The 20,597-nt window shown below is 31.2% G+C and overlaps 1 protein-coding gene across 3 annotated transcripts in view; it reads right to left on the bottom strand.

The window, feature by feature from the left end:
- Positions 1-1,106: 1,106 nt before the first annotated feature.
- LOC127724182 (uncharacterized) overlaps positions 1,107-20,597 on the bottom strand; it is a 41,482-nt gene continuing 21,991 nt past the window's right edge. For 2 of the 3 annotated variants that reach the window (XM_052231078.1, XM_052231079.1), the window contains 6 exons: positions 12,676-13,365; positions 11,334-11,447; positions 7,549-7,662; positions 6,302-6,460; positions 4,649-4,759; positions 1,107-2,494 (listed from right to left, as the gene is read on the bottom strand). In XM_052231078.1, the coding sequence (XP_052087038.1) occupies positions 1,164-2,494; positions 4,649-4,759; positions 6,302-6,460; positions 7,549-7,662; positions 11,334-11,447; positions 12,676-13,348 (2,502 nt within the window). In that variant the 5' untranslated portion in view covers positions 13,349-13,365 and the 3' untranslated portion in view covers positions 1,107-1,163. Of the gene's footprint in view, positions 2,495-4,648; positions 4,760-6,301; positions 6,461-7,548; positions 7,663-11,333; positions 11,448-12,675; positions 13,366-13,731; positions 13,794-20,597 lie in introns of those variants that run through there. The other variant, XM_052231080.1, reaches the window with a different exon arrangement.

The following is a 20,597-nucleotide window of genomic DNA, read 5'->3' as shown; positions in this document are numbered from 1 at the left end:
TGTAATGGAAGATAGGCCAATGTTTGGCATTTATTTCATTACTTTATTAACTAAACTACTTACGAACTTATACACAATATATTCAGGGGAATTAACCGGCAGTCAGATGGAACCACTGGTTAAATTGAATAACCTCTGTTAGGACAACCGGTGATAATAAATGGAAACTAAAGGATACAATGATATGAGAAATAACTCATAAAGTTACATTTACCCATGACTATAAAGAAATCAATTCCAAAGAATTCTTAAAAAGGAAGATAACTGGCAATATATAGGAAAGTTTCTTTAATTTTGATCTGGATGGGTTTACAGAAAAGAGAATAAATAACCCCAAAAATCAACAATAGAGAAAAAATGGGCCAACAAGCTTGTTGTCAGTGGTTGTCATTTCCCTTGTTTGTTGTTTTTTTATCTTTACAGACAAATTCCTTGTCCAGGTTTTGGTTTACTTTTAGTAATTTTTAGTTTTATTAATTCTTTTGTTCGCATAAGAATTTGGACTTTCAAGTATTTAGGCTTTGAGCATCGCTTAAGAGACTTTAAACATAGTAATGTCAATCTTGTGCAATCAAATTGGTATCGTTGATGCTATTTCAAACCAATGTAATTAATAGTAAAAATATTTTTGATATTTTTGGTGGGTACAAAATTTTCTGCATTTGGAAAAACTGTATTTTCGTGGTTACTTGATTTCATGGTTCAAGTTATAACAAATTTTGCTAACAAATCTATTGGAAATTTCTATTTTGTTCAACACTTTAAATTCCTGGTGATACTCAAACATAAATCCAAGAAGATTAGTGCTCCATAAACAATAACTAAGTCACACCATATTTTTTCATTTTGTTGAATTTTTCAGGTCATATATTAATTCTCAAATGTTTTGTGGCTGTGTTATTGTTATTTTGATTGTTTTAAAAATAACTGACATTTATGAGTAGCTTGTCATTTTGTGGCTGTGTTATTGTTATTTTGTTTGTTTTAAAAATAATTGACATCAATGAGCAGCTTGTCATCTTATACATCCTCCTAAAACCTGAAAACATTGATTTTTTTGTACCTCCCAAAACTTTGAATCTTTGTAAACAATAAACATAAAACACTTTTACATTTCAATTTTATTTATTTTCTTCATTTATTATTACTAGTAATAATTGATGTCAAGACTTATCTTCAGATTTTTTCCTGATAAGTTTCAACAAGGTTTCAGCACGATTTGGCACCTTTGATGCGTTTGACCTTGGACCAATGTTTGCACTTTGAGGACTAGCACTATTGACTGGTACAGTGACTGTTTGTAAATGTTCTTGTCTATCCATACTGACCTCAGCAGATTTTTGACTAGATTTTGATAAAAGAGACAGAAGAGAAAGTTTTGGCATGATTGGGTCCTTATATGAGGACTGTTGACTAGATCTTAAACTATTTCCTTGACAAACACAGTGAGATTCTAAATTATTTGAAACACTCTGGTCCAGTAAGGAATTTGGTTCCAAAGTTGGTCCAAAAGAACAAGAATGTTCTACTGGTCTTTTTAAAGAGGTTTCACTCTCTGATGTTAAGTCTATTTGTCCAAATAAAAGTCTTTTTAAAGAATTATCATTTTCTTCCTTAATTGGACTATTTGTTAATGATGTTTTTGGCCGCACAATGGGAGGATCATTTGATCTCAGATCTTGTTTCAAATCTTCAGGACTAAAACTTTCACTGTATATTTGGAACTTCACTTCAGTTCCTGATTCGTTACAGGGAACATTAACATTGTCATCCAAAGAAACGGTATCATTTCTTTCACATGAAGAATTTCTACTGTCTGTGGAACAAATACTACTTTGAGATATGCTTTCTGCCAGTATATTTTGAGAACTCCCACTACAGTCATCCCACTTAACGTCTCCAGTGTCTTCAAAAGCATCTGCTCTATTCAAAGTCTTTCTTTTAAACTGAAGCTGTGTCAAACTCTCTTGAAGAGTCATGGCCCTGCTTAGATTATTAGCTTTTGTTTCAGAGAACATCTCTTGTGCACTGGCTGAACGACTCAAATTATTACGTTTAATAATGTCAGAAAGTCTTCTTTCGGAAGTTACTGCAATCCTGTCATTTTCTTCAATACTGCAGCCCAGATTCATTTTAACCTCACTGAGTCTTTTTTGTTTAATTTCTTTCTGATCACCATTGATGTTAGCCTGATAGCCACCTTCACATTTCATCTCGCCACTAACACAACTTCCTGCATATTTAATATCCTTTCTAAAACTGGGTTTCTGTTCCATTGATTTATGTAAATTTGTATCTGCAGGGAATGCAAAACCTTGTTTGTCTTCTTTCTCTGTAGATGTAGCAGGTGATAGATCATTAAGTCTTGGATTCCCTGTTGAGGTATGGGAAATATTTGTCCTTATTCTAATATTATCTGAACTGGTATCTCGTCTTGATTGCTCCACGCTGCCTCTTCTGTCACCAGAGACAGGTGCATAGTTGTCTGGACAACCTGAAGTGAGATAATTGGGATTATTCTTCATCTTGTATTTGGAAAGTTTATCTTTTTTCAATATTTTACCCAGGCCAGAATATTCAAATTTAAATCCTTCTGCCTCCTCCTTCCACTAGAACATCAAAGGGATGTCCATTGATAGGGTTTGTGAAATTAAGGTAGAATCCATAAAAACTTCTTGTTCCTTTTATTAAACTCATTTTGAAAGGTTATCTATTAATTTAGCAATGAAATAAAGTTTTTTAATAATGTCTTTATTGGTACTAATATTGATATTATTTCTAATAGATCAATCCATTACTAAGCATGTATTGCTATCCAAGTACCACTACTTGTGGTTCTACATCCTGTCGAAACTTATATTTTCTCATTCCAAGAGGTCTATTTTTCTCAGACTGCTCATGTGATGTCTTTACATTAAATCTATCAAATGTGAGTTTTAGTCTTAGAGGACATGGTTTTTTATGAGGTCAATGGAAATTAAGGCCGGGTTTCGGCCCAAAAAAAAAAGTTTTTGAGAACAATTTCAAATTTGCACATTATATTTGGAAATGCATACTGTCAAGAAATATAAGTTGATAACACAAGATTTTAAAGTTATTCACAATTATGTCATAATATGCACAATGTTTAATGAAAAAGAAGAAAATTGCTGAATTTATGCAGTTTTCCATCCATATGTGGAATCATAGTGCTCAGACAGGAAACAACAAAATAACTTTAGAGAAGCTTTGTTAAAGCTATTTACATAATCTCAAAAATTACATCTTAGGTGTACAAATACTTTTCCATGCCAAATGTACGAAAAGTTGATGTTAAACAAAGAATATAAAGAAATTTTTAAAAAATATACACATTTCATCATGGTTTGTTGCCATGATAACTTGTTAATTGTGAAATTTGTTTTTATTTTTTGAAAACCTTATACATTAGTATAGTAAGAACAATTCATGAAAACTTTTTTATTTGAACTAATATTTGGTCCAAATCAGGGCCTTTTTGGCCCTACTCAAGATTTTGCAAAGGCAACTACCTGGTAATAAGTTTGGTACTTTGTGTCTTTTGTTTTTATGTTTTTTGTTTTTGTGCTTAGTACTGATCTAATGAGTGAAGCCTTTTCCACATGATATTTATAGTTCATATGTTGTGTTGTTACACCAATATCCAAGGTTAAAAGCAGGACTGAGAGCTGAAACATGTTCTAAAAACCCTGCCACATTCTTTTTGTGCCTGTCCTAAGCTAGGAAACTGTTATAAAGTTCTTCATTCATTGTTGAAGTATAATTCAGGTAATTAATTTTCATTTTTGAATTATTTTACACTTCATCATACTGTATGGGTATGAGCATTGTTGAAGGTCGTACCATGATCTACTGTAAACCAACTTATTTTCCTGGATACTTTATGTCGGGTTTAGTCATTTCTCTTTTCTCTCCTACTTCTCGGCGATTTAATTCCATGATTTTCAAATTTTCTTGAAGTAGTTAAATAAGGAATAATCCGATTTATACACATTCGCGACGACTAATATTCACGTGATTTTCCTACTCACCAAAGTCGCGGAAATAAGTTGGTTTACAGTATCATTGTTCACATCTTTGTCGTTTGGTCTTTGTGTATAATTGTCTCATTGGCAAAGACACAATATCTCCTTAAATTCCATATTGATATAGATCTTCTGATTATCACTATAATAGTCAGTGCCTGTTGCAATAACTGATATTTTACTACAAATATTCCCCCTTACATTTTTTATATCAAACACTTATTCTTGCAAACTTCAAATTTTTAGCAATTTATGTGCTTACAAGAGATTTACATTTTGTTGAAAATTTAAATCTTTGGTTCAAAATTTAGTACCAAACAATTAATTATGAATGTAGTATCTTAAGTGTTTCTCGTTTTTTATATAGATTAGACCGTTGGTTTTCCTGTTTGAATTGTTTTACACTTGTCATTTTGGGGCCATTTATAGCTTGCTGTTCGGTGTGAGCCAAGGCTCCGTGTTGAAGGCTTACTTTGACCTATAATTGTTTACTTTTTACACATTGTGACATGATGGAGAGTTGTCTCATTGGCACTCATACCACATCTTCTTATATTTAAATAATTATGAATGTAGTATGTTCTATAAGTTATAAATATTCTTACCTTGGCTTTTATAATCTTTCAACTGATCTACATATTCCATAGATTTGCCTAGTGCTTTGTCCTTCTGTTCACAAATCTCTTCTATTAATTTCTGTATCTTTTTTGCAATTGCTAGAAACCAGAAATGAAAATGTATTAATTAAAATGAAATTATGGGAAAAAAATTAAATACATAGGTTTAAATCTGTTGGTGTCCATTCAGTCAAGGGTGGATCCTGGGTTTGAGGAAAGGGGCATAATTGTCCATAATTGTGAAAATATTTTGACGATTTTATGAGTAAGAATTATATATTTTTTCCTTCAAATGGGGCGTTCGTTATGGGCCTTGAATTTGCCATTGACACTTTTTTTATCTACTAACTTTTAGTGATTGATGAGACATAAGTTCTTTGTTTTTGAGACCATATACATTGTTATTTTAAAATCAAAGAAAAATCAGCCATTGCTATAATATTCAGTAATTTTGCTGTCTTAGAATCTAATGGATTATGTCTTAGAATCTAAAGGATTATGTCTTAGAATCTAAAGGATTATGTCTTAGAATCTAAAGGATTATGGGTAATTTTATTGTTCCACCACTAAGGTCTTTAACCACAAAATTTATAACTTGATATTTTCATTTGGAATCACTGGGTCATTACTGATGGAGTGCTACTACCCTAGGGTATCATCAACCCAGTGGTCAGTGCTTCAGTACTGACATGATTTATAACATACTTTTCTAAATTCTCCTTTGATAAATTTAGAAATTATTTTAGAAACTAAGATTCCAAATTTATCAGACTAAAATGGCCTAAGACTGGTATTGAAAATTTTCAATTCTTTTTTGGTCCGTTTCGGTCATATACATGTACATGAAGCTCCTTATGTATTCAATACATATTCATCCCTGGCTTTCAAATTTATAGGTTTAAGAGTTTTGACATCTTCTATCTAGCTTTGCATTGTATGTTTAAAATTTTCTTGTTTGCATTACTTTTTTATTAATAATGAGTGTGTATATTGTTATGGAGTCAGTTTGCAAAAGTGCACTAGAGCTTGTGTTTTTTAATAAAATTGAGAATGGAAATGGGGAATGTGTCAAAGAGATAACAATCGACCAAAGAGCAGAAAACAGCCGAAGGCCACCAATGGGTATTCAACACGGCGAGAAAATCCTCCACCCGGAGCCTGGCTTCAGCTGGCCCCTAAACAAAAATGTGTACTAGTTCAATGAAAATGGATGTCACACTAAACTCCAAAACATATAAATGAACTAAAATTAAAAAACATACAAGACTAACAAAGGCCAGAGGCTGCTGACTTGGGATAGGTGCAAACATGCGGCAGGGTTAAACATGTTTTGTGAGATCTTAACCCTCCCCCTATACCTCTAGCCAATGTAGAATAAACAAACACACAGCAATACGCACAGTAAAACTCAGTTTAAAAGAAGTCTGAGTCCGATATCAGAATAGGTAACAAAAGAAACTAAGCCAAATGACAATGATACATAAATTAACAAAGGACTACTAGCAGTTACTGACATGCCAGCTCCAGACTTCAATTAAACTGATTGAAAGATTATGTCTTCATCATATGAAAATCAAGCACAATTAAGCCTGTTTACTCAATATCAATTTAAAAATAAAATAAATACCACACCAACCATACCTTTATCCCTAATGGTTGTGGAGGCATGATGAACTTTCATGAATTCCTGTGTGACAGGATGAACAGAAATGCCTTTACCCTTCGTACTGGCGTCTACAAGACTTCTGTATTTCAATGGTATCAATACATCAAACTTGAATAGAGCTTGTTTATCATAATCTATAATAAAAAATTTAAAACAATCTTTGATTACAATTTGTTTAAATTCTAACCCAAAATTATGACTTTGATTTAAGCATGGATTGTTCTTGGAATCATCTTAAGGAGTGTGCTCCTCTGTTTCAAAATTACAAGCTGCTTTAAATACTCTGATAAATTGAAGGTTTTTAAATAATGAAACTTAAAAAACAGAAAAAAAATGAAAGGTTTGTGTTTTTGAGATATAATCAATTAAAAATGTGGCGGGAAATGATTCTCTTTAGATTTTTCATACATTAAACATTGGCACCTTTTTCTTTAAAGAAAACTATGGAAAATAAAATAGATTTTATAAGAATTTCAAAAATGGTTTTTTAAACTATATGTAACAAAATAATGAAAAGAAAAGTAGGGGTCAGCAGATATTTTTTTTATTGGCACAACATGGATAAAACCAGAGGATTTCAAATATCTGACAAAAATTCGAAAACAAGAGGAGTGAACATACTGGTTACAAAAGTTTGGGAAATCAAATACATAAAACATTTGAAAACATGGTAACCAGTTATGGTTTAAACAAAAGAAAAAAAATTGTATAAATCTATAATTTAAAAAAAAGATTAAGAGTTCTAGCAAAAGATTTATAAAGATCTCATTGCTATTTGATTCAAACAGAATTTAAAAAAAAAAGGTTTGTACTCATTTAGAACATTTCCTGTGAAACAAAACAAAAATAAAATCAACAATTTCAATTAAAGAAAATATTTTGGGTAAAAAACATTAATCATGAAATGAGATTATTTTTATCAATGAATACAATGGCAGAGGATGATTAATTGTTTTTAATCATAAAAGCAGTCACCATGATGTAGCCTTTTTCTACTAAGGTGAGGTAAAGCAAACACCAATCAACGAATCAAATCATTGAAAAGAAAACACATTTACAATTTTTACAAATGCTGAGATATATGAATAAAAGGAGACATGCTTTAAATCTTCTGTAAGTTGTAAAAAGTAAAAAAATTACTAAAATGAAAATAAAAAGGTTTTTGCACAAAAAAAAAAGGACTTGTAGTCATTTGTAACAATCATTCAGAATAAGCCCTTACCAAAAGCCTGTGCTCCTACTGACATTGACATTTCTTTTCCACTAGCAGCTAAAACTCTCAAGTTGTCCTTTCTCTCAGTAGATAGTTTTCTTATCATACCATTTAAACTACTATCTGTAACACGCAAGAAAATATATTTAATTTTTGTTATAACTTTATCAAATCACACTTAGGGCTATTACAGGAAAAAATTACCCATAAAAACACATTTGCAACAGATTTTATCAATATTTGGGAATCTGCAACACTTGATCTGAGAATTGGCGAAATTTGAAATATTGAAATCATACAACTATAACTTTTCTTTTGTGGTGTGAAAAGTTTTCTCTTGTGAGGTAAAAATTTTATGGACTCGTCTGTGGTGTCGAGTAAAGAAGGGAAAATAGTAATAAAGTGTATTTATTATTGAAACAAGAAATTATTATATGTCAGGCTGTGTTAGAACCACCTATGCGAAATATGTTTTGTTAAGTTTTATTTTTCACATTTTTTGAGAAAAAAAATTAGCAACTGTTTAGCATGCATTGTATTTCTTTAATCAAAAGCCTATTAACAGCCTCAAGCATTTCCAAAATAATTGGGTTGATATTTTATAATGGATTTGAAAAATGAATTAAATCTATTTCGAACTTATTTACTAGTAAGTCTTAATGTGAACTGGACCTAAGATAAATATGATGTGTGTGCAAAAAGAGAGATAACTTTTGCTTTCTTACTGTAACAGTATAAATTTTTTCATATTTTATATAATATAAAGTTAATGATGATGATGATATTTTTATAGATATTTTATTTTTTAAATCAAGGAATTGACTCTTGGTATGGATGAAAGACTCCCACATAAAAGGAAGGATAAATCATATAAGAAAAAAATGAAAACAACACATTATAAATTTCATGCGTCCGAAACGCTATATAAGGCTAGTATATCCAAATCTCCTTCATATGGAATGTATTCAAAACTTCTTACAATGCCAAAATACTGTGCAAATATCATTATTTTCCTTGATTTCTTGATTAAGCATAAATGGAAATCACATTTCTAGTAATGGGTAATATACAGTGATGTGTATAATCGCTAGTATTATTGCCCTACAAATACAGAAAATTGCCAACCAGGAATAAATAAACTTTAAAGCTAGTATTTTGAGCCTACCTTCAGCATTAGATCAGTGGGTATTTATTATATTCAGGCTACATCATAAAATAAGGACACCAAAATTGTACCTATCTGACAGTTTTTTCCCCCTTTGTTTACTTAAGAACCAGACAACTGTTTTGAATCTGTGTTTATTTGGTAGAAGTATCCTTATTTTTTGTTGACATTTCGTTAAATTTCACTTTTCCACAGACTTCATCTGTTGCTATATATAGTGTACAGTTTTGTGCATCTTTCAGTACTGTAAATTCAGAAATTATTGTGTGCATTTATAATTAGACCAAAATGCAATTATAATTTTTGCGATACTGAGAAAAATCCTGCTTGATTCATAAAAAAAATCCCAAAATGCGAGTTTGAATTATTGCGATTACAACCTTGTCGCAATTTTCGCAATAATTTCCGAATTTACAGTATATAAAGCAATTTTGAACAATATGCATAATGGCAAATGATAAAAATATAAATTGGATAATCTCTGAGAAAACCTGGAAGATAAGTTTGTTTTTGTTATGGGGGCAAATTGGGTACATGGTGCAATTTGGGTACTAGAATCATCAAATAGTCAACTGTACTTAAGATATCAATGCAACATTTTTATCAATTTAAATGTTGACTTGGTTCAGTTTAGATTATTTAGACTGAAACTTACTTTCTGGTTTCAATCATGGGTATTCAAATGAAGGATATACAAAAGTGACCTTTTGTAATAACATAAGCAACACGACGGGTGCCACATGTGGAGCAGGATCTGCTTACCCCTCCGGAGCACCTGAGATCACCCCCAGTTTTTGTTGGGGTTCATGTTGCTTAGTCTTTAGTTTTCTATGTTGTGTCATCTGTACTATTATTTGTCTGTTTGTCTTTTTATTTTTGGCCATGGCGTTGTCAGTTTGTTTTCGATCTATGAGTTTGACTGTCCCTCTGGTATATTTCGTCCCTCTTTTATAAGCAAATAATCTACCAGTATACACCACATCTCCTTTTATTCATATTTGAGTTACTTATTGACCTTTCACCTTAATAAAAGCACAAATTAAACTTCCTAATCGACAGTATCAAGTTTGGCGAAATTTAAAATCTTGACTGGACTGGATTGGAATCTTGGACTTGACCCATGGACTAGACTCTTAGACTTGTCCCATAGACTGGACGAGACTGGACTGTTGGACTTGACCCATTGACTGGACTAGACTGTTGGAATTGACTAAAAAGTGCTTCAATTTTAGTTTTTTTTTTCCTATTTAAAATCTCTATCCTTTTAAATGTGAAAATTTTATATATTCTCTCAATTATGGAGTCAATGCATGCTGATTAAACGATAGGTAATACAAGTCATTTAACAGATGATTAATAACAATTGAGTGTGTAAACATTGAAGAGGTTATTACATTCAGTTTCTGATAACCAATCAGTGACAGAAAAAAAAGTAATCACTTATAATTTTTACAGAATACTTAGTGATATTGCTATGTTACAATAAATCGCTTATTAATGCATGATTTTTGTTTACTGTTTTTTACAACTTGGTGTAAGGATCTACCTGCTGAAGTGCTATATTCTGATAACAAATGGACACTTAAGACAACTTGACCTATAATGGATTGCGGTTGTTATCACTGATATAACATTAGAATATTGTCTTCCTTAAATATCAAACTTTTCCTGCCTTTCATTTGAACCAATAACCAAAAAAGTAACGCTTCCGATATTTTTTCATAAACTTATTGACATCTTTTTTTGCAATTGGCTAAAAAGTAAAACCGACAAGAGGAATGTAAATAAGAATGTGTACAGTAGATCATTAATAAATAATTTCAAGAGAAAAAAAAAAGCATTTCATCCTGTTTGCAGAACTACTATTCTTAATGGCCATTATTGGCTTTTTAGCAGGTAAATTTGTTTGTCTAAAGTGGAAGTCACATTTTACAATTGCATAGTAAGGTGGGAAACCCCAATGAAAACTGGTATGCACTATGCACTATTGTGCTTTAAATTTGATTTTTTTTAACATGGATTGAACCATTCAAGACCCAGTCATAATATGTCTCAATTGAATTTAAGTTTAATAATATCATTACTAGATGGCTGAAATTTTTAATACACCACACCTCCAGCAAAAAAACTTCCAAATGTCTAACCAATCGGAAAATAATTATTTTTTAGAAGGTGTGGTTAGGGTAATTATCAATGACACGGATACCCATCAGAGCCAAAAAAAAAGGGGATCTTTAAGATCTGTTATATTTATTAACAACCTTTCTAGACATACGATAGTTTAGATTTGGACATGTTAAAAAGCCATATAAGTTGACGTTTTCTTGCTTATTAGTTTTGCTAATGTTTTCTCCTCATATCTTTGATTTTAATATTCATATCATGGTATAATTGCATCTAATATGGCCATGGGATAATATAGCAAAATATAGTTACATGTTTATAAGATAATCAAGGGTGGTGTCTTGGTTAAAAAAAAAATCAGTTCATAAACAAGGACAAATCAAATTTTTTGTGAAGAACCAAGCTGCCAATTTTTCTCTTTTTCACTCTGACAGAATTTGACCAAACAATATTACCACCAAGGATTTTGCTGTCATTATGAAAAAAAATAATAACACCATTTTACCTATTCTTACAGAAGCAGGAAGAAATTCTCCACTCAGTGCTGCTAATTTCCTATCAATCAAAATAGATACCATATCTTCATTGGTCAGTTCTGTACTTCTGATTATGTCACTTCCTGCAAATATATAATATGTGATTATTTTACATATTTCTTTACGATAAAACATAATAAGCTAACTATTTGCAGAAGAAAATATTTGTTTAAATAGAAAGTTCCAGAAATATACTTGTATTTTATGGGGGAAATATTCCATAGCAACCTGATGATTCATTTTCATAACATTCTAAATGAAATGAGCATGTTTAATCCTTCCACATTCTGTATGTGCCTGTCCCAAGTCAGGAGCCTGTAAATCAGTGGTTGTCGTTTGTTGCCATATATCATTTTTTTTTTTTTTTAGTTTTGTACATAAATCAGGCCATTAGTTTTCTCGTTTGAATTGTTTTACATTTTTCGTTTCCAGGCCTTTTAAAGCTTACTATGCAGTATGGGTTTTGTACATTATTGAAGGTTGTACGTTAATTTCTATGTCATTTGGTCTCTGGTGGAGAGTTGACTCATTCGCAATCATACATCTTCTTATTTTTATATACTGTCTACGTCCAGAAATTGATGATAACTACATTTTTTTATTTCAGATTTGTTTTATTTTATTCCATCACATTCCAGATCTTTCAAAAGAACTTGACATAACAGAGGTTACTTGACCTAATTTCTTTAAATGAGATGTCCATTTTTGTTTATTTTAAAGACGATTAAAGACAAAATTTAAAATAAGTAGTGTAGGATCTATGATATCACAATAAATGTAGCTATAATGTCATCATGGTCATAGATAGTCTGAGATTGCTGTAGCTTCTGACAGCCTTTGTTAGGACTTGTTGGGGCCGTGGGACCCACAGCCTAAACAACAAATTCATTAGCATCAGAGCTATTCAGGCCTAGGTCATAGAAAATTAGCACCTTATGATTTTCATTAAAGATAAAAAAGAAAATGACAAACTAGTCCACTAACAAAACAAAGAAAATCTACAGATAGAGAATACAAACATAAAAAAACAAAAAAAAAAAACTGGTAAATTCCTGATGTGTGAATTGTTTCTGCTCCACTTAGGCACCAGCCATGTTGCCCCAGACAAACACAATTCTGGCTATAGAAGTCATATTTGTTAAGAAAAAACTGTTAACCAAAAATTTGTTTGAAACATATTGATTTGTTGCAAATTATTTTATAGATTTCTTTTGAATTTTTCGGTAAAACATTTAATTTAGTTAATCATAATTTTCATCAGCTGCACAGGGATCAAAAAATTTGGAATTATAACGCATATGAATAACTTACCCACATTTACAATTGAACCAGGCAAGCCATCACAAAGTTCTGCTATAGTCTCTAAACAAGAAGTATCCTCAATTTTATCAGATAACACTTCCTTCAGAAGCTGGGATGAGTCAGATTTGTTCAGAGCAGGCACATTCTGTAAAAAGGCAATCTTTGACCATTGGCCAAATTTAGCCCATGTGCATGATGTCAAACAAAAATAAATATTACTACTATTAGCCAGAAATTTATGCACTATATTTTGATATATTTTATCCCATAAGGATTCTGCAAATTTGTCAGGGCCTGATCCATCTTTTTGTGCTTTAGGCATAGCCTCCTCTAAACTGTCAAATACAAAAATAAACTTTGTTTCAGGCATCTTTTTCACATATTGCAATATTTGCTCCCGACCAACTGATGATCTATGATTGCTGTCGATTTGAAATTTGAGAAAAAGGAGAGCTTCAAAGTTTTCATACGAATCAAGATCGCCATCTCTGAAGTCAAACTCAGTTACTTCAACTTTGCTATCCTCTGTTTCTTGAAGATGTTTAATGAATTCGTCACACAATCTTGTTTTGCCAACTTTTGCCATTCCATAATATCCAAATATTCTACAATTATTTGCCCATGCTTCACAGTACTGTTGCAACAAATCTTTTCTTCCAGCTAATTTGTATTCAATATCCATGTTGATATAAAGATACCCTAAAAAAACAATCAAATTGAATATTAAAAGATGGAAAGCAAACTCATAATAAACAAAACATATTTATTGACTGTGGATTCATTATTATTTATGGGATACCAATTTTCGTGGATTCCGTGGATAAAGGTGAACCACGAATTTAAATGTTAAACGATGTACACATTTACTATAGGTTAAATGTATGTAGACTTTTGCAAAACAATGAACTAAAATATCCACGTAAGTACGATTTTTCCTCAATCCAAGAAGATTCAGGTACCAACGAAAAATAATTAATCCACAGTATCTATAATATAAGTAAACTTTAACAAAAATACAAATCAAGTTTACAAATTATGGAACATTCAAATCGAAAAAGAAAGTACCTTGATAATGGCATATCCAAGTTACAAAATAACAAATGTTCTATAATTGCGCATGGTCTGTTTATTTAAGTGTGAAAAAGAAAAACAATATAAACATTTAAAGTATGATTAACAAGAGAACAAATCAGGAAATCGTTTCAAATGTCAATCAAACCTAACACTTGAAAAGATATAGGTAGATAAATAGACAATATGACACCAATATAATAAAACAAGATTAAACTGGGATAAAATAAAATACTAAACTAACTGTACACATTTTACACTGTAAATATTCAAAAATGCAAAATATTCTTAAACTTTAAAACATATTTTTCATTGGATTTCTTTAACTTTGTTTTTTTGAATTTTAAAACTAATTACTATTCAAAAACAATTCAACTACTTACTATCTATATAAGATTATGTATACAATCAGTTATTTCTATACAATTTTAAAAACTTTATACAATGCATTTAAATGTAAACATACCAATACAATACAAAAGAATCCATATCTAAAAATCATTTAACGAAGTTATGCCATTCTGTGCCAACCAATAACAGACAATAATATATTTTTAACCTATTTGTACTCTAATGGATATAAGAAGTAATCTTATTTATTGATAGTATTTATTCAACAAGATTTTATCTACATGTAAAATTCTTAGACCAAGAAGTGAAACTAAATTTTCTAAGAGGTTATTAATTAAGAAATAACATGCAGTAGTATATAATTGACAGTATGTTGGTTTGAGAAAACAAAAAAACAATTCTATTATTATCTTTGATTACAAAACAAACTTATTTATTTATATCTATTATAGATAAGGAATTATTTGAATCTGCAATAATTTTGAATTCTGGAAAATTGATAATAAATGAAAACTAACCCAATTAACGAGTGTTAGCCACCCATGCATGGTAAACTGAAACTAAGTGAAAGAAACCTGAACTTTTGTTATGCACACATTGTTCCTATGATTTGCTAGTTTATATACAGTGGAATCATTTTTTTGTGTGGGTACCAATTTTGATGAATTCAGGAAAAGTTGTGTTTTCAAAAGATATCCCATACAGTACGCTTTTTTATTCATCGACTTAAAAATTTGGATATCAAATTGTTTGTTTAGTCTGTTAAATCATCTCACATTTTGTATTCAACAGTAGGGCCACAGTGGGCGAGTGGTCTAAGTTGTTCATCTATAGTATCAATAGCCTGTCAACACAAGGGTTGTGAGTTCGAACCCCATACATGACAGGTGCGTTCGACTCCAATCTTTATTGACTAGGACAGCCAGTTTTTCTGCCCAAGGGTGGTGGTTCTTTGTATGCTCTCCTGTTTCCTCCACCAATATATGCGGACACAAAGATATAGCCGAGAGTGCTTAAAGTGCCGTTAAACATCAACAATCAATCAATCAATATATTCAACAGCTTGACTCATAGAAGATGACATATCAAATAAATACGTGTACATAGATGAAAACGATATTTTTGCCCACCAAATATCTTTTTTTAAACCCCCCAAATTCTATTCATATCACTGCTGTACTACATACCCTTTTCATCAGGAAAGTTTTAATTCACTTACTATCAAATTATCAAAAATTTTTAACTTTAAATTCTTTTATGAAATTTTAAAATTTCAAAATCACCAGGTATCTGTCTGATGGAGCAGAATGATACAAATGAAATCAATATTCCATTTTTTAAATATTTTTTTAGTGAATGCATATATTTTCCTGCTGTGTACAATTACAGCTCACTTAATTTATTCAGTGGCATGTGATTTAGTCACTTCAGAAGCACATGATATAAGTCATGAATTGATGGGTTTATCCCTTTCCCCATTTTTTTTTTTAAATGTGCAAAATTCCTTTAGCAAGCAGCACATGATTTTTGCTCATCACTCTTTTTATAGGGTTTGCCAGACAAAAATTTTGAATGTATTCGTGATAAAATGAGGGGGTGGACAGGGGGTACCCTTCTCCCACCTCCCGCCCCTATCTCCCACCTCCCACTTTTAGAATCTTTTTTTCTCTCCCACCTATTTTTTGTCTCCAACCTCCCGCCCCCACCTCCCACCTCCCTAAAAAGCTGTCCACCCCCTCTGAAATAGTTACAAAAAGTTTTACAAAATATAAAGAAAAGTTGAAGACATTAAGTGAGGATCTGGATGGGGTTTACAGAATAGAATATTGGGCAAAAGGTGAAGAATGCAGGGCTAAAAAATTAAAGAATAGAGAATAAGGGGCAAAATAAATAAAGAATAGAGGATAATGGTCTAAAAAAAATGAATGACCCCCTCATCAAGACCCTCTTACATGAGAACATCTTAAGAATCCTCCTTAAGTGATACTTAAATTTAGTTTGCCAAAAAGTATATATTATCCAGTTCGAAGACCTGTCAACTTTTCTGTACAATAATGCATAAGATTATTAGTAGACTAAATACTATACCGGCAAACAAATTATTGATAAATGAGACAATTCATCGGATTCTGTTCCAAAAAAGGAAATAATACAATATTTTACTATGAAAAGTTTTGAAATAAATTCATACAGCAGACAAAATAAATTGAAAAATAACCAAATTACACGGCTTAGAATAGCTTATAAAATTCATTTTATCATAAAAAAAATATGAAAACAAGCCTACTGCTGTTGAATGATTTTATGTGTGATTTAAGTGACAAAAAAATTAGTTTCTTATAAAATATTTTATATTTAGCATATTTTTTGTTGAAGTTTCTAAATACTTTGGTAGCATAATTCCATTATCATTTGGATGAAAATTTCTAAAATATGTGGAATGGGATATTAGTGAGTATCATGTGTAATGCGTGTAAGTTGGCATTACAGAGTTGGTTGAAACTAGAACTCATATTCTCATTTTGATTCTATGCTATCTCCCATTCCTTGTAATTGCATGAGTTGTCTTTCTTGTTTATTTTCATTTCTCTTTGTTTTGAATTTTAAGCTACCCTATAGAACAATGAAATGTTATTAAGTAAATGAAAAGGGTAGATGATTATGACTTTAATATGTATATGCAATATAAAATGTCAGAATTTACTATTTAGTGAAATGAAAAGGGGAATTAACTCATTCTAAAATCAAATAACAATAAAATGCTCCGCAGGGCGCAGCTTGATACGACCGCAGAGGTCGAACCCTGAACAGTTGGGGGAAGTATGGACACAACATTCAAGCTTGATACAGCTTTGGATTTGGATTGTGATTAAATATTTGACACAGCATAGGTTTCTAACACAGATTGAATGTGGTCTAAGAACTTAAAAATTTTAAATTGGACATTCACCTATTATGGTCCAATATCCAAAATCCAAATACATGGTTAGATTCAGCATATCAAAGAACCCCAAGAATTCAATTTTTGATGAAATCAAACAAAGTTTAATTTTGGACCCTTTTGACCTCAATGTGGACAAAGTTGATAACGGGGCCCAAAAATCAAAAATCTAAATACATGTTTAGATTCAGCATATCAAAGAACCCTAAGAATTCAATTTTTGTTAAAATCAAACTAAGTTTAATTTTGGACCCTTTGGACCTTAATGTAGACCAATTTGAAAATGGAACCAAAATTTAAGAATCTAAATACACAGTTAGATTCGGCATATCAAAGAACCCCAATAATTCAATTTTTGATGAAATCAAACAAAGTTTAATTTTGGACCCTTTGGACCTCAATGTGGACCAATTTAAAAACGGGGCCCAAAATCCAAAAACTAAATACACGGTTAGATTCAGCATATTAAAGAACCCCATGAAATCAAGAATAAAACCCCATTGAAATTGGTCAAGAAATAAGCAATTTATAGGAAGTATCTTCTTTTGCACAATCCTGTGCTATTAAATATTTCTTGCTATTGCGCAATACTGTACAATTGACAATTTCTTGCTATTGCGCAATATTGTGCTATTGGATATTTCTTGCTATTGCGCAATACTGTGCAATTGAAGATTTCTTGCTATTGCGCAATACTGTGCAATTGAAGATTTCTTGCTATTGTGCAATACTGTGCAATTGAAAATTTCTTGCTATTGCACAATACTTATTATATAATAATTTACACATCCTGTTTGGTGTGTATCTCCTACCATATCATTATTATTTGATTTTAAATATAAATCAGAAATAACCAACTTAAAATGGAAAATTTTAAAAGAAACAAAAAAGGAAAAAAAGAAAAAAAAGGAAAAAAAAATAAATCCCCCCCAAAATTTTTTGAACCCCCATTATGATTCATCACCCCCAAACTCAATCCCAGCCTTCCCTTTGTGGTATGGTACCTTGCAGTACAATTTCAGAGAGATCCATACACTTGAACACAAGTTATTGTCTGGAAACTAGAAAAAAATGTGTTTTTTGGCCCCTTTTTGGCCCCAAATTCCTAAACGTTTAGGGCAATTACCCCCAAACTCAAACCCAGCTTTCCCTTTGTGATATGGAACCTTGTAGTACAATTTCAGAAAGATCCATACACTTACACACAAGTTATTGTCATGAAACTAGAAAAATGCTTGTTTTTTGCCCCTTTTTTGGCCCCTAATTCCTAAAATTTGGAGGCAATTACCCCCAAAATCAATCCCAGCATTCCTTTAGTGATATGGAACCTTGTGGTACAATGTCAGAGAGATCCATACACTAACACACAAGTTATGTCTGGAAGTTACAAAAATGCTTATTTTTGGCCCCTTTTTGGCCCCTAATTCCTTTACTGTTATTACCATAACCCCCAAAATCAATCCCAACCTTCCTTTTGTGGTATTGAACCTTGTGGTAAAATTTCATAAAGATCCATTCACTTAAACTAAAGTTAGAGTGCGAAAACCAATGTGTCTTCGGACGACGCCGGACGACGACGACGACGACGACGCCGGACGACGCCAACGTCATACCAATATACGACCACAAAAATTTTTTTGCGGTCATATAAAAAGGGGGAGGTAGTATTTGGCTATAAGATTCATTTTTAAGTTGCAAAATTTATACTCAAACTCAGTATGCCAGAGAAATTTGTAAAAGCAGGGAACATCTTAATGTACTATACTATAAATTATCAAAACTATGCAAAAGCATTGACACATTCTATTGACATTTGTCTACTGTTGAAGAATGAAGGTTAATTAACATCTTGATGTCTATTTTGTGTTTTCAGGTTGCTGTCTATTTAATGGAATTTGAATGGTGAAAAATGACTGACAAAACAAACCTCCCTTCATTTACATCAGAGAATTAGAGAAAAAACAGAATAAGCATAAAATATTTTAATGAATTTTTCGTGTTCACTGAACTGTGAAATCTAGGTCAAAACCCTAATTTGGCATATGTTTTTACAAGCCTACATCACAATGAACATTATGCCCACTACTTTTGTAGGCAAGGCATACAAAATTCAGATCTGTTCTGTTCATTCCTGTCAACATCTGACAAGCCCCCTCCCCAACACTCTAACTCTCCCAAATATAATAACTGTTGACTTACTATATCCACTAAACTTCTCTAATTAACAAGTACCTATATTGAAATCTGGTTCACTTATCAATACATATGACCAATGCTTCATTCTTTTCAAAACTGAAATAGTTTCCTAAATGCTACCAAATTTATATCAATTTTAAGCTTCATTAATTTTAGATAGTAATTCAAAATTCATTTATCAGTTGAAACAGGAATATGAAAGTAAGGTGTCAATAATGTCTCTCTATATATAAGGCAAAGTAGTACTTATGAGGAAGGTCTCGTGACAAAAAATAAAACTAGAAATCTATTTAAAGCATTTTTAATTTTATACCATCAATGTCATGGTTAAATATATATTTCCTTTAAACTGAGGAAATAACATGCCATATTCATCACATTGTATTTAAAACAATGCTATATCCTCGTCTAAAATTGCCTCATTGACGTTTCCTGTTAAGTTTGTTATAGTAAGTTTCATAATTGTATAGTAGTTTCGGTTTCCGTTTTTACTTGTATACTGCATTATAGATGATAGTATTGATTTTTATTAATATTTAAATGGGCATGTCTATAAAATGAACATTAATAAGAAATTGGACTTTTCTTAAGAAATTTTGAAGTTCTTGTTTCAAAAATTAGATTTACACACATCTTGATAAACTTTGCAAGAGCATCATTCAGAAATGTTTGTGCAATGAAATACCTTCATGCATATCTTCAAAAACTCTCTTGAAAAATAATTGATTTCCTTAATTATAAATCGTAACTATATGCATTTGGAAATATCCACTAGCATATCAATACCATTGTATCTAACTTCTTTGTTTGTCTGAAAGTTACCGTTTATACATTTGTACGATTTTAGGATGGTCAGTTTTAATTGGTGGAAAAAATCATTATGCAATAGGTAAACTATCAATTTTGTCAAATTACCTAAACTGACAAAATATATAACATACAAGAGAATATATTCATTTTTATTATTCATAAAATATGACTCTGAATCCTTAATGCATAGGTGATGAAGTGACCTGTTTTATTATCTTTTTTTGATGATCAAGAATTGTTTTTGCCCTGTGTCCATCTCAGAAAAATCTTCCAAAGCTTATTTTTGATTTGTATATATAACAGGTGAAAAATGTCAAAATTATTGCTAGTTTTTATTTGATTTTTTATAGTATCTGACTCAGCAATGACTATAATGTTAAGAGCATACTACCTTTTCCTCTGAAAGATCATTTGTGAAATGATAAAGAATTAAGGTACCAATGCAAGGTGGTTCCATACTTTTTAGAAGTATAGTTTTTTTGTTTCCTCCGTAAATTTAAATTGGCATCATATGCTACTTGACAGCTACTGTTACTAGATATAGGAAGATGTGGTATGAGTG

The sequence above is a fragment of the Mytilus californianus genome, unplaced genomic scaffold (assembly GCF_021869535.1).
Source record: "Mytilus californianus isolate M0D057914Y unplaced genomic scaffold, xbMytCali1.0.p SCAF_14, whole genome shotgun sequence".
In the NCBI taxonomy this organism is placed as follows: domain Eukaryota; kingdom Metazoa; phylum Mollusca; class Bivalvia; order Mytilida; family Mytilidae; genus Mytilus; species Mytilus californianus.
Note: the sequence above shows the minus strand (reverse complement) of the source record. Positions and strands in the feature narration are given on the sequence as shown.